This window comes from Lissotriton helveticus, chromosome 3_1 (assembly GCF_964261635.1).
Source record: "Lissotriton helveticus chromosome 3_1, aLisHel1.1, whole genome shotgun sequence".
NCBI lineage: Eukaryota > Metazoa > Chordata > Amphibia > Caudata > Salamandridae > Lissotriton > Lissotriton helveticus.
This window is the reverse complement of record NC_136061.1, coordinates 672,441,932-672,456,745: the sequence shown is the minus strand read 5'-3', so window position 1 is coordinate 672,456,745 and position 14,814 is coordinate 672,441,932. Positions and strand designations below refer to the sequence as shown.

Genomic DNA, 14,814 nt, shown 5'->3' with positions numbered 1-14,814 from the left:
ACCTCGGCCTGCAGCCTACTAACCAGAAAGAACTTTATTATTTCGTAAAGGGGAGGACTTGATAATAAAATGTAGCTAGCACCCAAACTAGCACAGGCACCAGAACTTTGAACAACTACAAAAACACCTGTACTACCACTTGTATCGACACGTATGTGACACTCAGATGACACTGAAAAACACCATCAAACGCAAACTGGAAGTCAAAAGGCACAGACACTGGAGGATGGAGCTATAGACACAGTGGGCAGTGATACACATCAGATTAGGGATATATAAACAGAGACGAGATTGGCAAGGACATGGGTGTTATGGCAGAGATACATGCTCACATACAGTAAGACAGGGAGAGACAGGGCGGCAACCACAGACTGAAGAGATGTCACTGTTGTTGTGAGTGCACATAAACACCCATACACACTGTCCCCAATACACCACAAGCCCCCCATTGGGTCTATCGGAAAACCTACAACTACTAAACACACAGCTACTTGTGTTGAGAATAAGAGGCTGCACAATGGGTATGCTCATAACTACTAACAAATGCCTCGCTATTCAGGCAGACATTGGTATTGCATATTTGAGCAGGACCTCCATACTCCACCTGGGCTCTCATCATTGGGAAACTCACCAGCTGACAACACTCCTAACCGAGAAAATGGTCAGTACCAAGTGGAACCAGTAAACGATCGGTGTGGCACTGCTTAAAAAACTGACTGAAAATGAGGGTCCGCTGCACTCCAAGGTGATTGAAGGTATTAGTGTGGTTAACGATGGTACTCAGTGTTAGGGTGCTCAGGGTGAACCCCTGCTGTCCGGGAGGGGTTGGACAATGAACAACAAGAAAAGCAACCTTACAGGCGTAAGGTGGGTGACTTCAGCACTCCTCTCTGCTTACAAAGAAGCAAAATAATTTCAGAAATTCAAAGATATTGAAGTCATCGAACTTTCGCTACACATCTCAACCTTCTTATACCTTGCTCTACACTCGGACCCTGACCAGTAAAACTGTTCCTTTCCACTTTCTTTTAGAACACATTGACCCCCCTGAAGAAGAGCTTTGCAGCTCGAAATGCATCGGGGACATTAAGAATACATGTTTTGACACACAAATGTTTTACAAAAACCTTAGGAGTGATTTCTACACGTACTTCAGGAACTTTGTTTTTTGAAAGAATCACTATGGATTGATTTATAAGGAACTACATGCTTTTGAACGCAAAGTGAATAAAACTTTGAAAAGTTTGATGACTTCAATATCTTTGAATTTCTGAAATTATTTTGCTTCTTTGTAAGCAGAGAGGAGTGCTCAAGTCACCCACCTTACGCCTGTAAGGTTGCTTTTCTTACTGCTTAAAAAACCACACATACTTGACATTCAGCAACGGCCCCAGACCTCACACAATTATCAGAACAAACAAAGGGTTAAACATACCTATCAGCTTCCTGTGGTACCAGCTTTTTCCACCGCGCCACCAGGGACTTTGCAAACTCTCCCACCAGCTCGTGTTTCCGCAAGCTGTTCACAGTCTTTCCAACACCAGTTTCCTGCAAATGAAGAAAATATTAAAGCTCTGAACATTCACAAGTCAAACTTTGTAGAATCTTCAAGAAAGTTTGGCCGAAGACAAGTTCAAGATGAAAAACTATCACACATTCTGGATCAACAATTGGTAAAATACCCAGGTTAATCACATAACGCCTAGCATAACAAATAGGAATGCAAACTAGAGTCTATGACTCGGACACAAGCCCTCAAACAGCATGATACCTAGAGGATGAAGAACATACCGCTCAAAAAACGTAGGGCTCCAGTGTCACTCTTCAAAGCCAAGCATAAAATATGGCCCAAAGCCACACTGTTGGACATTTTATTGACTATAGGTAAGCAGGGGGTCTGGTACACTACCTTCCAACGATTGCCTTTGTTCCACCACCCCCCCCCCCCTCCAAAAAAAATATATATCCCCATCCACCCACAAAAGGGTGCATGCATTGTTCCAAGAAAAAACACACACTTCAGCTGGCCATGCCTAATAAAATGAATGCTCAAGACAGGGCATTAGGGAGGAATAATGAAGACCTCTTTCACCAAGACGTATGTGACTGTTGGGGAACTGTGATAAAGGGACAGCAGCAACAAAGCAAACACACAGTGTTTACTGTTCATGTGAAGGGGTTGTCCCTGAACGTTAATATTATCAGCATCTCCACTTTCGAAAGAAGAGTGGGTACAACTTCAGCCTATTGCTAAACCCACGGCTAGAGGACAAAAGCAAAAGGTAAATTAAGTAACACACAAGCCTTACCACAAGAATGTCAACTGTTATGGGCAGTTCGGCAAGTCTCTTCAAGCTCTTGTACAGCTGCCAAGAAAAAGAAAGAAACCATAAAGATCTGTCAAGCAACATCAGGTCAAAGGAGTACTCGGTGAACAGGTCTGATGCAGCTGACTCAATGATTCCACCGATGTCAGGTAATTGTAGTGACTTCGGAACACTATCCACATTCACCACAGCAGAGTTTGAATTGCTGTGTACACATGGAAGGCTCGCATTTTTACTTAGTTTATTACAAGGGGATGTTTAGGGGATGGGATGATTTAGACAAATTTTTAACCAGCTAGATGTGAGAAGAAAAGGTCTCTCGAAAGGTACACTTTGAGGATAAATAATGTCACAAATACTCTCTTAAAAGCCAATAACTTCCATCAGTTAGTCAATATTAAAAGTGGTACATTGTGTCTCCTTTGAAGCACTTACACGACTGCTTAAAGAGACAGTGCAAATGAGCTTTCATGCCAGATAATCAGCTGTCAAGCATGAACCATGTCACTTTCTTTAGACCTAGAAATACACATATATATATATATATATATATATATATATATATATATATATACACACACACATACGTAACAAAGAGGATTGTCCACAGAGCAAAGCATGTTTGCAAGTAATTCTATACATGTAAAGACCCACGATGTGACGCATCCAGCCAGTATGGATTCTCAAGGAATGTGGCTGGAATCCCCACTGACCGTTCGTGAAGCATGTATGGCAACTCAAATAATAATGCCTATGTACACATGCGCGCATGGAAAAACATACCACAATGCATTTTACCACATCACCTTCCCCCTTATAAAAATAAAAACAAAATACAAATGAAACAAAACGAACAAAGTAACAATTCATAAGAATACAGACTGCTTCACGAAATAACCCATAAAGAAATATGCGAAAGTAAATTCAAACAACAAGTATGAAAGTACATAATCATCAAACATCTTGAGAACCTTTCTGGTACGAGAATCACAGAACTTATCCCCAAAGGGTCTCTAGGCAAACAAACACAATCCCTAGACGGAACTCTTTTTTTTTTTTTTTTAAACTTTGTTTATTGGAAGTTTTGCATAAAAAAAAAACAAGAAAAACATAGAACATACATAAGAAACTAGGAAGACAGTACAGTGGCTGGATCATAAAGGAAAGTAAGTGTCATTCAAAAGATATATCAGTTACAGCATGGCACATCAATTCAAAATGTACATAAGGTCATCAGAGTGGTACGGCAGGGAACCTGTACAGTGTTCAATGGCAAGGCGGCAGTGTTAAAATATAACAACCATCCAGAACGCTGAAGCATAATATAGAGAAATACAGTGATCTATGTCAGGCACGAGAGCATAGGGCAACAGCGTGTAGTACCGGATCAATGAGGAGGACGATGGGAACACTCACTTGCTATACACAGTAGAAGCATTGACAGCAAAACCAAAGCGAGCTCATCAGGGAGCGGGGAGATATTATAACTGATCATTATTATCATCCCGGTGGTTGTCCCCCTCCAAATCATTATCTCGGGCCACCTGGGCGTGAAGATAGGCAACCAAGGGGCCCCAAATGTCTTTCGGTTTGCTAGATAGTGGGAGCAATTCCGTGAACACTGTGTGTTGATCCTGGCTATATGTCATGTCAGCAAGCCAGTCCTTGAATTTAGGGGCCCTGCCACGGCCCCACCTACAAGCGACGTGCCGTTTTGCCAGAAGAAGCGCAACGTCCACGAACTTCCTGCATGTCGGCGGGACGTGTGGTGTGTGCCCCAACAGCATCAGGACCGGGTCTGGCGGTATAGATATCCCGGTCATGGATTCAAGGGCGCTATGTACCTGTTGCCAATAGGCCTGCACAGAGGGGCACTCCCAGGCGAGGTGCAGGAAGTCGGCATGCTCAGCCCGGCAACGTTCGCAACGGTCAGAGTCAGACAATTGAAACCTGTATTTCTTCATTGGGGTGTAGTATAAGCGCTGCAAGAATTTGTAATGTATGATTTTGAGCCTGCAGCTAGCCGATATACGGGCTGTGAGGGCGCAACAGTAGGACCACTGGGCATCAGTCAGGTCAACAGCCAGCTCAGTAGACCAATGCCGTCTCACGGAGGCCTCCGGCGGTAGACCGCACAGTCTCGCATGGCGGTACATACCCGAGACCAGGTGGGAGCCATCTTGCGAGCTTAAAAGGAAGTGAAGTGGAGGCGTGAGCTCAGGCTCCGCCGGGAAGTCAGGAAGGATTGCGCGCATACCTTGACGCAGTCGCAGATAATAAAAAACGTCAAGCGGGGTGCGATTATGAGTCATAAAAAATGCGTCCGCAGTTTTAAAGCGGCTCGCAGAAAAAAGGTCGCCCCAGCAACTGATTCGCAGAGTCTCACAAAGCGTCCGGAACCCACGCTCCTGCAGGAGCTCAAGCTCAGGGTGGTACACCAGTGGCATCCGGGGAGAGTAAAGCAAATCGCAGTTTAGCTTTCTAGCCAGACGGCGCCACGCGTCCATAGTGCACGTAACAGATGTATATGGCGTCGTGATGACCGAGGGTGGACAATGTAGGAGGCCATTTAGAGGCAGGGGACTAGCGATCCAGTCCTCCACCGCCAACTGAGGCATATAGGGAGTAGGGCGAAGCCAATGATAGGCGTAGTGCGCCTGGGCACATAGATAATAGACCTAAAAATCGGGGAGGTCAAAACCCCCCTTATCGTATGGCTGTGTCAGCATGGACCATTTCAGTCGCGGGCCCTTGCCACCCCAGAAAAGGCGACAGAGCTTTGACTTCAGAGTCTTGAAGAAGAAGGCACCCGGGTGATAGGGTATGTTTAGAAAAAGATAAAGGAAGCGTGGGAGCACCACCATTTTGATAAGGGACGCCCTACCCGCCATGGAGATGGGAAGGGAGATCCATCGGTCCACCAGCGCAGTGAGCTTAGTCACTGCGACGCTGTAATTGGATCGGATCGTCTCATCTTTGTCGCGGGAAACCTGGATACCCAGGTATCGAAGTTCAGTCCGACACCATTCTAGAGGGTAGTCCAGAGGAAAGTCCGTTACCGAATCCGTAAGTGGGAAGAACTGGGATTTCGCCCAATTCATCTGTACACCAGACATCCCACCAAACACAACAAATTTTCTGAGCAGGGGGTTCAGGTTGTGTACCGGGTCTTTAACAAATAGCGTCATATCGTCTGCGTATAACGATACGTCAATTTGGCGTTGGAGAGACCGAATCGCACCCTCTCTATGGAGCTGTCGAAGTCGACAAGCTAGGGGCTCAACGGCAATCGCAAACAAAAGAGGAGATGGCGGGCATCCCTGCCGGGTGCCTCTAGAGATTGCGAGCGGCATGGAAAGGCGACCGTTTATCAGGACTCTCGCGGTGGGCTGTGTGTATAGCAACTGGACCCAGGAGATGAAAAGTTGGGGGAACCCCATGTGGGTCAGAACTGTGAACAAGTAAGGCCATTCGACAGAGTCGAATGCCTTAGTGGCATCCAAAAAAATCGCTGCAACAGGGAGGTCAGGGTGAACCGTGTGGAGTAAGGAGAACAGGGTGCGCAGGTTATGGGAGGTGGAGCGACTCGGGACAAAGCCGGACTGATCTGGTAACACAATACGAGTCATGAGTAGTGATAGTCTAGTGGCGAGCACCTTAGCCAGTATTTTGACATCGCAATTCAAGAGTGATAGGGGACTGTATGAGTCGCAGGCTTCGGGTTTTTTGCCAGGTTTTAACAGTGAGGTGATAACGACTTCGCGCATAGAGCTGGGAAGGACCCCATCAGCAAGGGATTCCTCGAAAACCTCGCGCAGAACCGGGGCCATGATGTCTACATACGTCTTGTAGAATTCTGCAGGGAGGCCGTCCAGCCCGGGTGCCTTCCCATTTTGGAGAGACATGATAGCGTCCCTAATTTCCTCCAGCTCGAATGGGGCAGCAAGAAAAGTCCTGTCAACGTCGCTAAGCCAGCACAAGGCTATGTCATTAAGGAAGCTATCATATTGGACATCTGTAGATGTATCTGTGGTGTAAATCGCATGATAGTGAGAGACAAATGTTGAAAGTAGCTCATCAGCGTCTCTAATGGTACAACCCTGGTCGGTGACCACCTCGGTGATAGTGTAATTGGCGTGTGGTGCGCGTGTCAACATGGTGAGCGCCTTGCCCGGTCTGTCCCCCTCACAATATTTCCTCGCCTGCCAATATTTGCCTCGAAACTTGGCTTCCCTCTCCGCCTCCTCCTCATATTTCGCGAGCTTATCTCTAAAGTCTGCGTGTGCATCAGTGCTATCACCCTCCACCATCCGGGCCTCCAACCTCCTCAACTCGTCCTCAAGTTTCCGGATCATGCGTTGTATATCACGCAGGACTCTGAAGCTTTTCGAAATGCAATGGCCCCTTATCGTAACCTTGAATGCCTCCCAAATGAACTCAACAGAGTCAACAGAACCCTTGTTCCTAGGGAAAAAGGCGGCGATCTCATCGCCCAGCTCAGTGCGAAAAACCGCATCTAACAGGGCCGCTGGCTGCAGCCGCCAGTGTGGTCTAGGATTGTCCCAGCCAGGGACAAGGGGGGTTAGCAGGACCGGGCTATGGTCCGAATATGTCCGTGGAAGGTGAGTTACTCCTTTGACCCCTGCAAATATCTCTCTAGTTATGTTATGTTATGTTATATTAAGTTTATATAGCGCACGGCTACTCTAAAAGAGTGTCCCGGCGCTTTCCACAGGCAGAAAGAAGTAGTCAAGGCGCGCCCATGTCCCTGTCTGTGACGTGAAGTGGGTCCCCTCTGTATGGTTGGGGTGCAGCTGCCGCCAAGCGTCCATCAAGTTGCCCTCAGAGAGCACTCCCTCTAACGCCTCTCTGGATCTGGGTTTATAACAAATTGCACCGTCTGCTCTATCCAACCGGGGTACCAACGCCAAGTTAAAATCGCCACCCCATATGACATGCCTGGAGCCTATATCCAAGATTTTACCCCAGAGTGTGGTGAAGAAAAGTGGTGTACCCAAATTAGGTGCATAGCAATTCACTAGGGTGATAGTATCACGGCCTAACCGCCCCCACAGCAATACATAGCGGCCCTCCGAGTCTGCCAATTCACCACATACCTGGAAGGGCAGCGTGCGCTTAATCAGGATAACAACTCCCCTCGCATACGAGGAGTAAGATGAGAATGCTCGAGAAGTAGCCCATTTACAACCAAAAGAGGGGCGCGTCTGTGGAGCAACGTGTGTTTCTTGCAACATGGCAAGGTGCACTTGATGACGGTCTAAATATGCAATAACATTTCGGCACTTTTTAGCATTATTGAGCCCTCGGACATTCCAGGAAATGCATTTCAACTGCGCATCAGCCCCCGATCTCGCCATCACCAATAGGAAATCGTAAAGATAAGCCCTGCCACCGTGAGCTCCATAGTGTCGACTAAACATAGAGAACACCACGCAACAGAATGACCAACCAGCCGGTCACTGTCTTCAATAAACTTAACCCCCCCTCAAAAATACTCAACCCCCCTCCCACTACTGCATCCCAATCATGCCAGCAGCCATACAACCCGTCGCCCTCCCACCTCCCCAAAACACCCTCAACTCGTTTCCAAAAGTGGGGTACTCCCGTAGGGGTAACATCAGCAGGTCCCTGCAAGTGTTCGATCACTAGAAGGCAGAAAGTCTCATCTCCCAATGGGATCAGCAGTCTCATCTGAGTCAGCTGCAGCGAGGCTGGCGAAGTGAAGTTACTCCAATTCAGAATCAGTCCAAATTGAGCACAGCACATCAATTGCCGTCGACCTCCAAGGGTAATTCCTCTTCAGGAGCCGCATGGCCGTCCCGTCTGTCCCTCTGCGCCTTGCGAAGCATTTTCAAATATTCCTCAACCTTGTGCGGGTCAGTGAAGAATCGTTGCTTGCCCTGGTGAGTTATCCTCAGCCTTGCCGGGTACAGCAATGCGTAGTCCAACTGAGCCTCTCTCAATTTCTTTTTAACAGCCAGAAACTTACGCCTTTCCTCCTGCACAAGGGGAGTGAAGTCAGGATAGAGAGAGAAGGTGATCCCATTGTAGTGTAGGGCCTGCTTGCTTCGGGCAGCCCTTAGGGCGACGTCTCGATCTCTGTAATTGAGCAAGCGAGCAATGATTGGTCTGGGCGGCAATCCAGGTTTCGGGACTGGGGCCAGAGACCTATGCGCCCTCTCCACAATAAACTGGGGGGAGAAGGCATCCTCTCAAATTGAAGCTCGGAATAGTTTCTCGACGAAGATCTCCATCCTGCCAGTGTCTGTGGACTCCGGAACACCCGTGACGCGGATGTTATTGCGTCTGCTGGGGGTTCCAAGTCCTCATTCTTGGCTGCAATGACCCGGAGAAGATTGTCCATACGGGCAAGTTGAGAGGTATGCGTGGCCGTGAGGTCATCATTGTCCGATATGCGTTGCTCCGTCGCGGTGATCCGTTCCTCATGCCGATCAACCTTGTGCACCAGGGCGTCCAGTCTGGAGGACATCCCGTCCACCTTCTCCACCACTGTAGCGAAGCCTTGGCGCATTTCTTGAAACAGGCGGTGCATATCCAATTCAGCAGAGGGGGAGGGTGGATCCACGAGCCCCATGCCACTGGGTCCGGGCTCAGCCGTGCCCGGTTTCGAACCTTTCTTGACGCTTTCGAAGCTGAGCTTCGCTTGGCGGTGCTCTGGGCGCACCATCGTGCCCCTGCGCCTCTCCTGGGCCACCCTCGCAGCTCGTGCCAAGATAGTGAAGGATAATCGTCTGTCCGATCAAGGCGGCAAATCGTCCCGCACCCAGCACCCTCGAAGCACCTATTGCCTCCGGTATCGCAGGCCTCCTGGGCACCAAGAGCTTTCTCAGGGACAGTCGAGCTCGCAATTTACACCAGCAGCACGAGAGTCACAGAAGGGGGGAGCACGGCGCCTCCCACGGGGAGGTCAGCGTGGAGACCAGGCACTGCTTCCCCAAATGTAAGCCCAAGGATTAATATGTGCCTCTCTCAGTGCACCAGATTGGCGGCAAAGCAGTAATGGCGCGGCCCGTGAATCGCGACTAAGCGCCAGGGTCCGTGCAGGCAGTCACAGCTTCAACAAGGCCGAGCGCTCCACACCCGCCATGCCCAGTACCTGAGATCGAGGGGCACAGTTCTTGTCCAGTGGTGCTACCAGCAGGTACAGTGCCTGTAACGTTCGTGAGGGCTCAGCTTCTTGCGGTGCTCCAGCGAGGGTCGTCGTTGACCGGGGCAGGGGCTGGGGGCCGAGTCTCAGCAAGGATCGTAGCAGCTCGTCGGAGCCGGTCTCCCGTCCAGGGCCTGCTGCCGTGCGGCGCGCACCGGCCTCTCGTGAGCGACAGCCGCCGCACCACAGCAGCTCCAGGGGTAACGCCGGCGGATCCTGCAGAGCCTGTATCTTGCAGAGGATGTCTGCCAGCGGTCCGGGAATTAGACCGAGTGTAGCCGCGACCTGTCTGCACCTATCCCGCTAGTTGTGCGAGACTCTGCACTTCAGGTGACGAGGAGAAGTGAAGGATTAAAGCTGCAGGGAACGGGAGCCGTACAATCAGGCGGCCATTCCGTTTGCGCGCCAAGCCACGCCCCATCCGTAGACTGAACTCTCATCAGCACACGTGACTTCCTACTGCGCTGACGCCATTTTTAGGTCTCGCCGGTCAATGCACATGCGCATTGAGCAGAGCGAGACTATAGGGGCTTAAACAGAGTTTAACCAGACTGGCGATTTGATGAAGTGCATGTGCGCTTTTAGCTCAATGCGCAAGCGCAATGAGTTAAAATGCGCGTGCACAGCATCAAATCGCCAGCCATCTGTTGCCCAGCTTGGTGCCGCCAGCAGCTCTTCCCGCTCCGCCCCCCTGCTGCATCAAAGGCTTTCACGGCCGGCCGGCCGTGCTTTCAGTTTCACGGCCGGCAGGCCGTGCCTCCTTTTCTTTTAACTTGTTTACCTTTTCGCGGCCACGTTTATTTAACTTGTTTTCTCTTTAAGTTATCTTTTCATCAGTCACGGGGTCTAAGTGCACCGTGGAATGCTAACCCACTTTACTGACTGCAACATAGTTGTTGTTGCAGGCATAAAAGCTACGCATTTCTCCAACCGTACTTCCCCAAACATAAAACATTTGTTAGAAGCTGTTCACTTTTTACGTTCCCCAACGGTAATGCATTTTTTGGGCTTGCGTTAACTTTTAATCACAAACACGGTCTAAGTGCACGTGATACGTTCTCCAGCTTTTCCCACTTTGACCGTACTTCCACTTCTTTAAAGCTGTTCTTGGAGGCACAACGGCTATGCATTTCTCAAACCACACTTCGACCAGCTGCTACAGGAAGCACACAGCATGTGTCCCTTCATCAACCAGGCGCCTGCTGTGTTTTATCTTTTCAAATGTCAGCCGCGCATTTTCTCACAGCTCTCGCCAGTGCAGGAGTGGATTTGTGCCCTAGCTGCGTCTCTTCCGGGAACCCAACTGCCTCGCAGCGCACCGCAGCTCCCCTTCCCACTTGCTTTTTAAAGTTTCTTGCATATTCTTCTATCCAGCCTCTGAGGCGCACATAGACGGAACAAACTTCATGCCTCAGGCGATTTAAAAAAATCAGCCGCACAGCAATACGGAAACATTGTGGGCCATTTGTGTAGCCAGAAGCATATTGTTGTCTCTTTCCATGCTCCTCCACCCCCAGCTCTCCGCTCTCACCCCCCCTCCCTTCTCTCACTCCCTCCTTGTTTAAAGAGCTTGCTGGAGCACCGTTGTCATCAAACCTATCACTGCATGCGCCGTTGGCATATGATCAGTGCCCTGTTAGCAGGTCTAACAGAGTATTTCGCAGCATTGACGCACAGTCAAGGGGAAAGGTAAAAAAAGTTAGTTTTCCAGAGAGATCTTGAAACTAAACACGGGGTTAACGTTATTACATATATATTTCACTAAAAGCTATACATACTTTGTTTTATACACCTACTAATGTTACAGGATCTATAAAACAAAAAGTGTACATTACTTCACGCACGGGGATTTGAACGGGCACTTTACATCTACTGCAAACTCAAATGAATTCACAGGTATATACCACCATCTACTCTTAGCACAAGAAAATTGGTCGAATTTGTTTAGATGATTATTATGAATGTCAAGTTTTCAGAAATTCACAGGACATGACATATTAAACTGAAAAAATTTGATTCCTGCAAACGGTTCTTTTAAAACGGGGCTTACAATCAGTCCCACCGACTTCTCTGGCAAAAAAAAAAGCATTATGTATGTTGGAAAGCTGTTAGGCTGGTACACACCGCGCTGTTTCAGACTAGCCTTCCTGTATTTAAGACTCAGAGTCTAAATGTTCTCCCTGCTCTTCAAGCAGAATAACTTCAACAAAGGGAACAACCAGACAACTCACTGTGTCTGGTAAAGGAGTGCGACTTGCTCAATCCATCGGTAAAAGCAAAAGCATATTTTTTGTCTCAAAAAGCACACACTGCCGCAGTGGTCCCAGTCACTCAAGGAAACTAATTTGTGTGTGGATGTGCTCCTTGTCAAAGGGCAGTATGCAGACACACACAGTCAAATTAGCCAATAGATTGAATGGGTTGAACCGCTGGCTCATGCTGTACTTTGTAGTAGACAGAGGAACAATATGAATGACAATAACAGACCACTGGATTAAGAGAGCTGGCCGAAACCCCCCTCACTCAACCTTCTCCTCGCTCAACCCTCTCCTCACTCAACCCTCTCCTGTTTCAAGCTGTTTTCAAGCTTTATTACACATCACAAAACGATGTTAATATTTCACTTCAGTTCTTGGATTTTCGTCACAATAAAAAACACTGAACATAATCTTCACAAAAGTTATTTACAAAAGTTTAAGCTATTGCCATTACAAATTAAATAATTTATTTAAGTATTAATCATTTTACAAAATTAAAAGCCATTGTTATTTGTAATATCAATACATTTAAGTCACGTAAATACAAAACATGTTGCATTACAAATGCTATAGGTGTAACATTTGCGAAAGTTATAACTATTGCCATTGTAAATGACAAAGCTATTAATTTAGCTATTTCAAAAACACAATAATTAAAAAAAGTCATTTATAAGACCAATAGCTCAAACTTTCCTAATGCGAGACCTATTGCATTTCCAATGCTTGTTTGACAGAGCACTTATGGGTTGAAACCATTGTTCCCAGTCAAAGTTTTCAAAAAGACATTTCCTCTTGCGCACAATAATCACTTGCTCATACGTAAGTTTCACTAGCTGCCTCTTATTCCACTAACCTTTCCCAAGACAAGTACAGCGCCTTTACTGACCCTGTCCACTTGTACAGGGGTACATTTTGATTCCCCTTTCTAATTCCCGACAGGATTTGTTAATCATGACACAATCACCTACCACCAGATTTACTACTATTTGACCATGTTTTTGAATCAAAATGTTACTTCATCCTCGCTTATTTACCAACCAACCTTGAGGCTATGTCTTTTCTATTAATGCAGACCCTCCCAGCATTGTGAGTTCTTTCACTCAACCATGATGGAAACAATGGCTTATGCACATCCTTACCCTACAGCAAAGAAAAAAGGCTAACAGCTATGGTACAAGATGGAGACGTGTTATACGCCCGAAGGTTTTGAAAAACAAAACGTGCCATCATCCAACTATGAAGGTAGGGGCGTCTGTACACCTTCCTTAATGACTCGGTTGCCACACTCAATTAGACCATTAGAGGAAGGTGAATATAGAGCTATCGTGAGTTCTTTGATATCCACACTAGCCAAAAGTCCCTTCATGTGGTCAGACATAAAATGTGTAACATTGTCCGTAAGCACATTTTTAGGTGCACCCTCCAGTATTAAAATATGTTCCAACAATTTGACAACTGTTTCATTGTCTGGTGACTCCACAAATGCATGATACATCCATTTTGAAAAGCAATCCATGAGAAGTACGGTATATCTCATGTTGCCCGGTAATAAGGAATAGGGCCAAAACAAAAAGAGGAAGCATAGAGGTACTGATAGAATCACCCTCCTAGCAGTATCATATAAACAATGAGATTCTATCAATGTGACGAGGTGTTAAAAAAATTAAGTGTTTTTTATTCTGTGAATGATTCTGTGAGATACTAGGCTCTCTCTTAGGTATGGAAAGACAAGAGCACTATGTGCTTTTTAAAATACCCCTCACACACTAAAAAAATCCTTTAGTGTCATGCTTCATCATAGGGGTCTTCCCGTCCCTATAACGGGGCGGGGCGTGCTACGACCAAACGAACTACGCGGGAGCACTTAAGTTGTGACAAAGGCTATGTGTAGGTGTAGGGGTGTCAGTGAAGTGTAGGGACCTTACTAGTGAGTGCAGAGAATATAAAAATTACAAAAAATTAAAAATTCCCTGGCCTAGTAGAAAAATATATTTTATTAACTTCTCTAGCTGGGAACATTAAGAAGGGGAATGTGAGGTAGAGCAATAGCTTGCTACCTAGTCGACATGTTTCGTAAGCAGTCCCCTACTGCTTACTCATCAGGACCATATAGTGATCCCTACTGATAATAGCTCAGTTCTACAATGATAAGCCTACTGTCCTACAAACAATACAGCAAAAATAAGCTGACTGTTTGAGCTTCAGGGCATGAGCTGGCCCTCGTGAAGCATGGTAATTTTCAATGAATACCAAAAATATTGACCTATTGCTGTCTTCTCTTTATGAGTGTTCAATGCCCATGAGCTTGCAGGCGAAGGGTGTTCAGCGCAGTCGAATCACCGGCATAAGAGCTTGTCCTTATTCCTACCCCCGTGCTGCTCCGAAGACAAGTCACTCAAAGAGAAGACCGCAATAGGTCAATATTTTTGGTATTCATTGAAAATTACCATGCTTCACGAGGGCCAGCTCATGCCCTGAAGCTCAAACAGTCAGCTTATTTTTGCTGTATTGTTTGTAGGATAGTAGGCTTATCATTGTAGAACTGAGCTATTATCAGTAGGGATCACTATATGGTCCTGATGAGTAATCACTATATGGTCCTGATGAGTAAGTCCACCAGGACTTATAGGGGTTGTGGTGTCCCGATGATGAAGCATGACACTACTAGGGTGTGTGAGGGAAAATAAAACAAAAAGAGTTTTTTTCCTCTATCACTGTTTAAGTGTATGCTTATGTTAGGAACATTCCACCATTCCTTTTCTAGATTATCAGTTTATACGATTGTACTAGTAGTGGAGTACTTAAACGTGTTTTGGTATCATAAATTAGGAGGGTGTACTTCTCCATTTTTCCTCTAAGCCCTTTAGAATATTGAGCTCTCTGGCTCTCTAATATTCATTGTGAAGTGAATCTCCAGTGCTATCTCGCAGATTTCAAGTAGGACTGAGACAAAACTTTGGTAGGTGGGCCTGGCTAACTAAGGTCATGCCTGGGATCAGATGTAGCAGACATCAAACGAAATCAGCAGGCCATGGACTCA

General features: G+C 46.8%; 1 protein-coding gene across 1 annotated transcript in view; it reads right to left on the bottom strand.

The window, feature by feature from the left end:
* The window catches only part of ELOA (elongin A), a 146,632-nt gene that overhangs the window by 101,048 nt on the left and 30,770 nt on the right, over nucleotides 1–14,814 (bottom strand). Inside the window, exons 2-3 of the mRNA XM_078680807.1 lie at nucleotides 2,310–2,366; nucleotides 1,436–1,548 (exon numbers count right to left, since the gene is read on the bottom strand). Coding sequence (XP_078536933.1) covers nucleotides 1,436–1,548; nucleotides 2,310–2,366 — 170 coding nt within the window. The remainder of the gene's footprint in view (nucleotides 1–1,435; nucleotides 1,549–2,309; nucleotides 2,367–14,814) is intronic.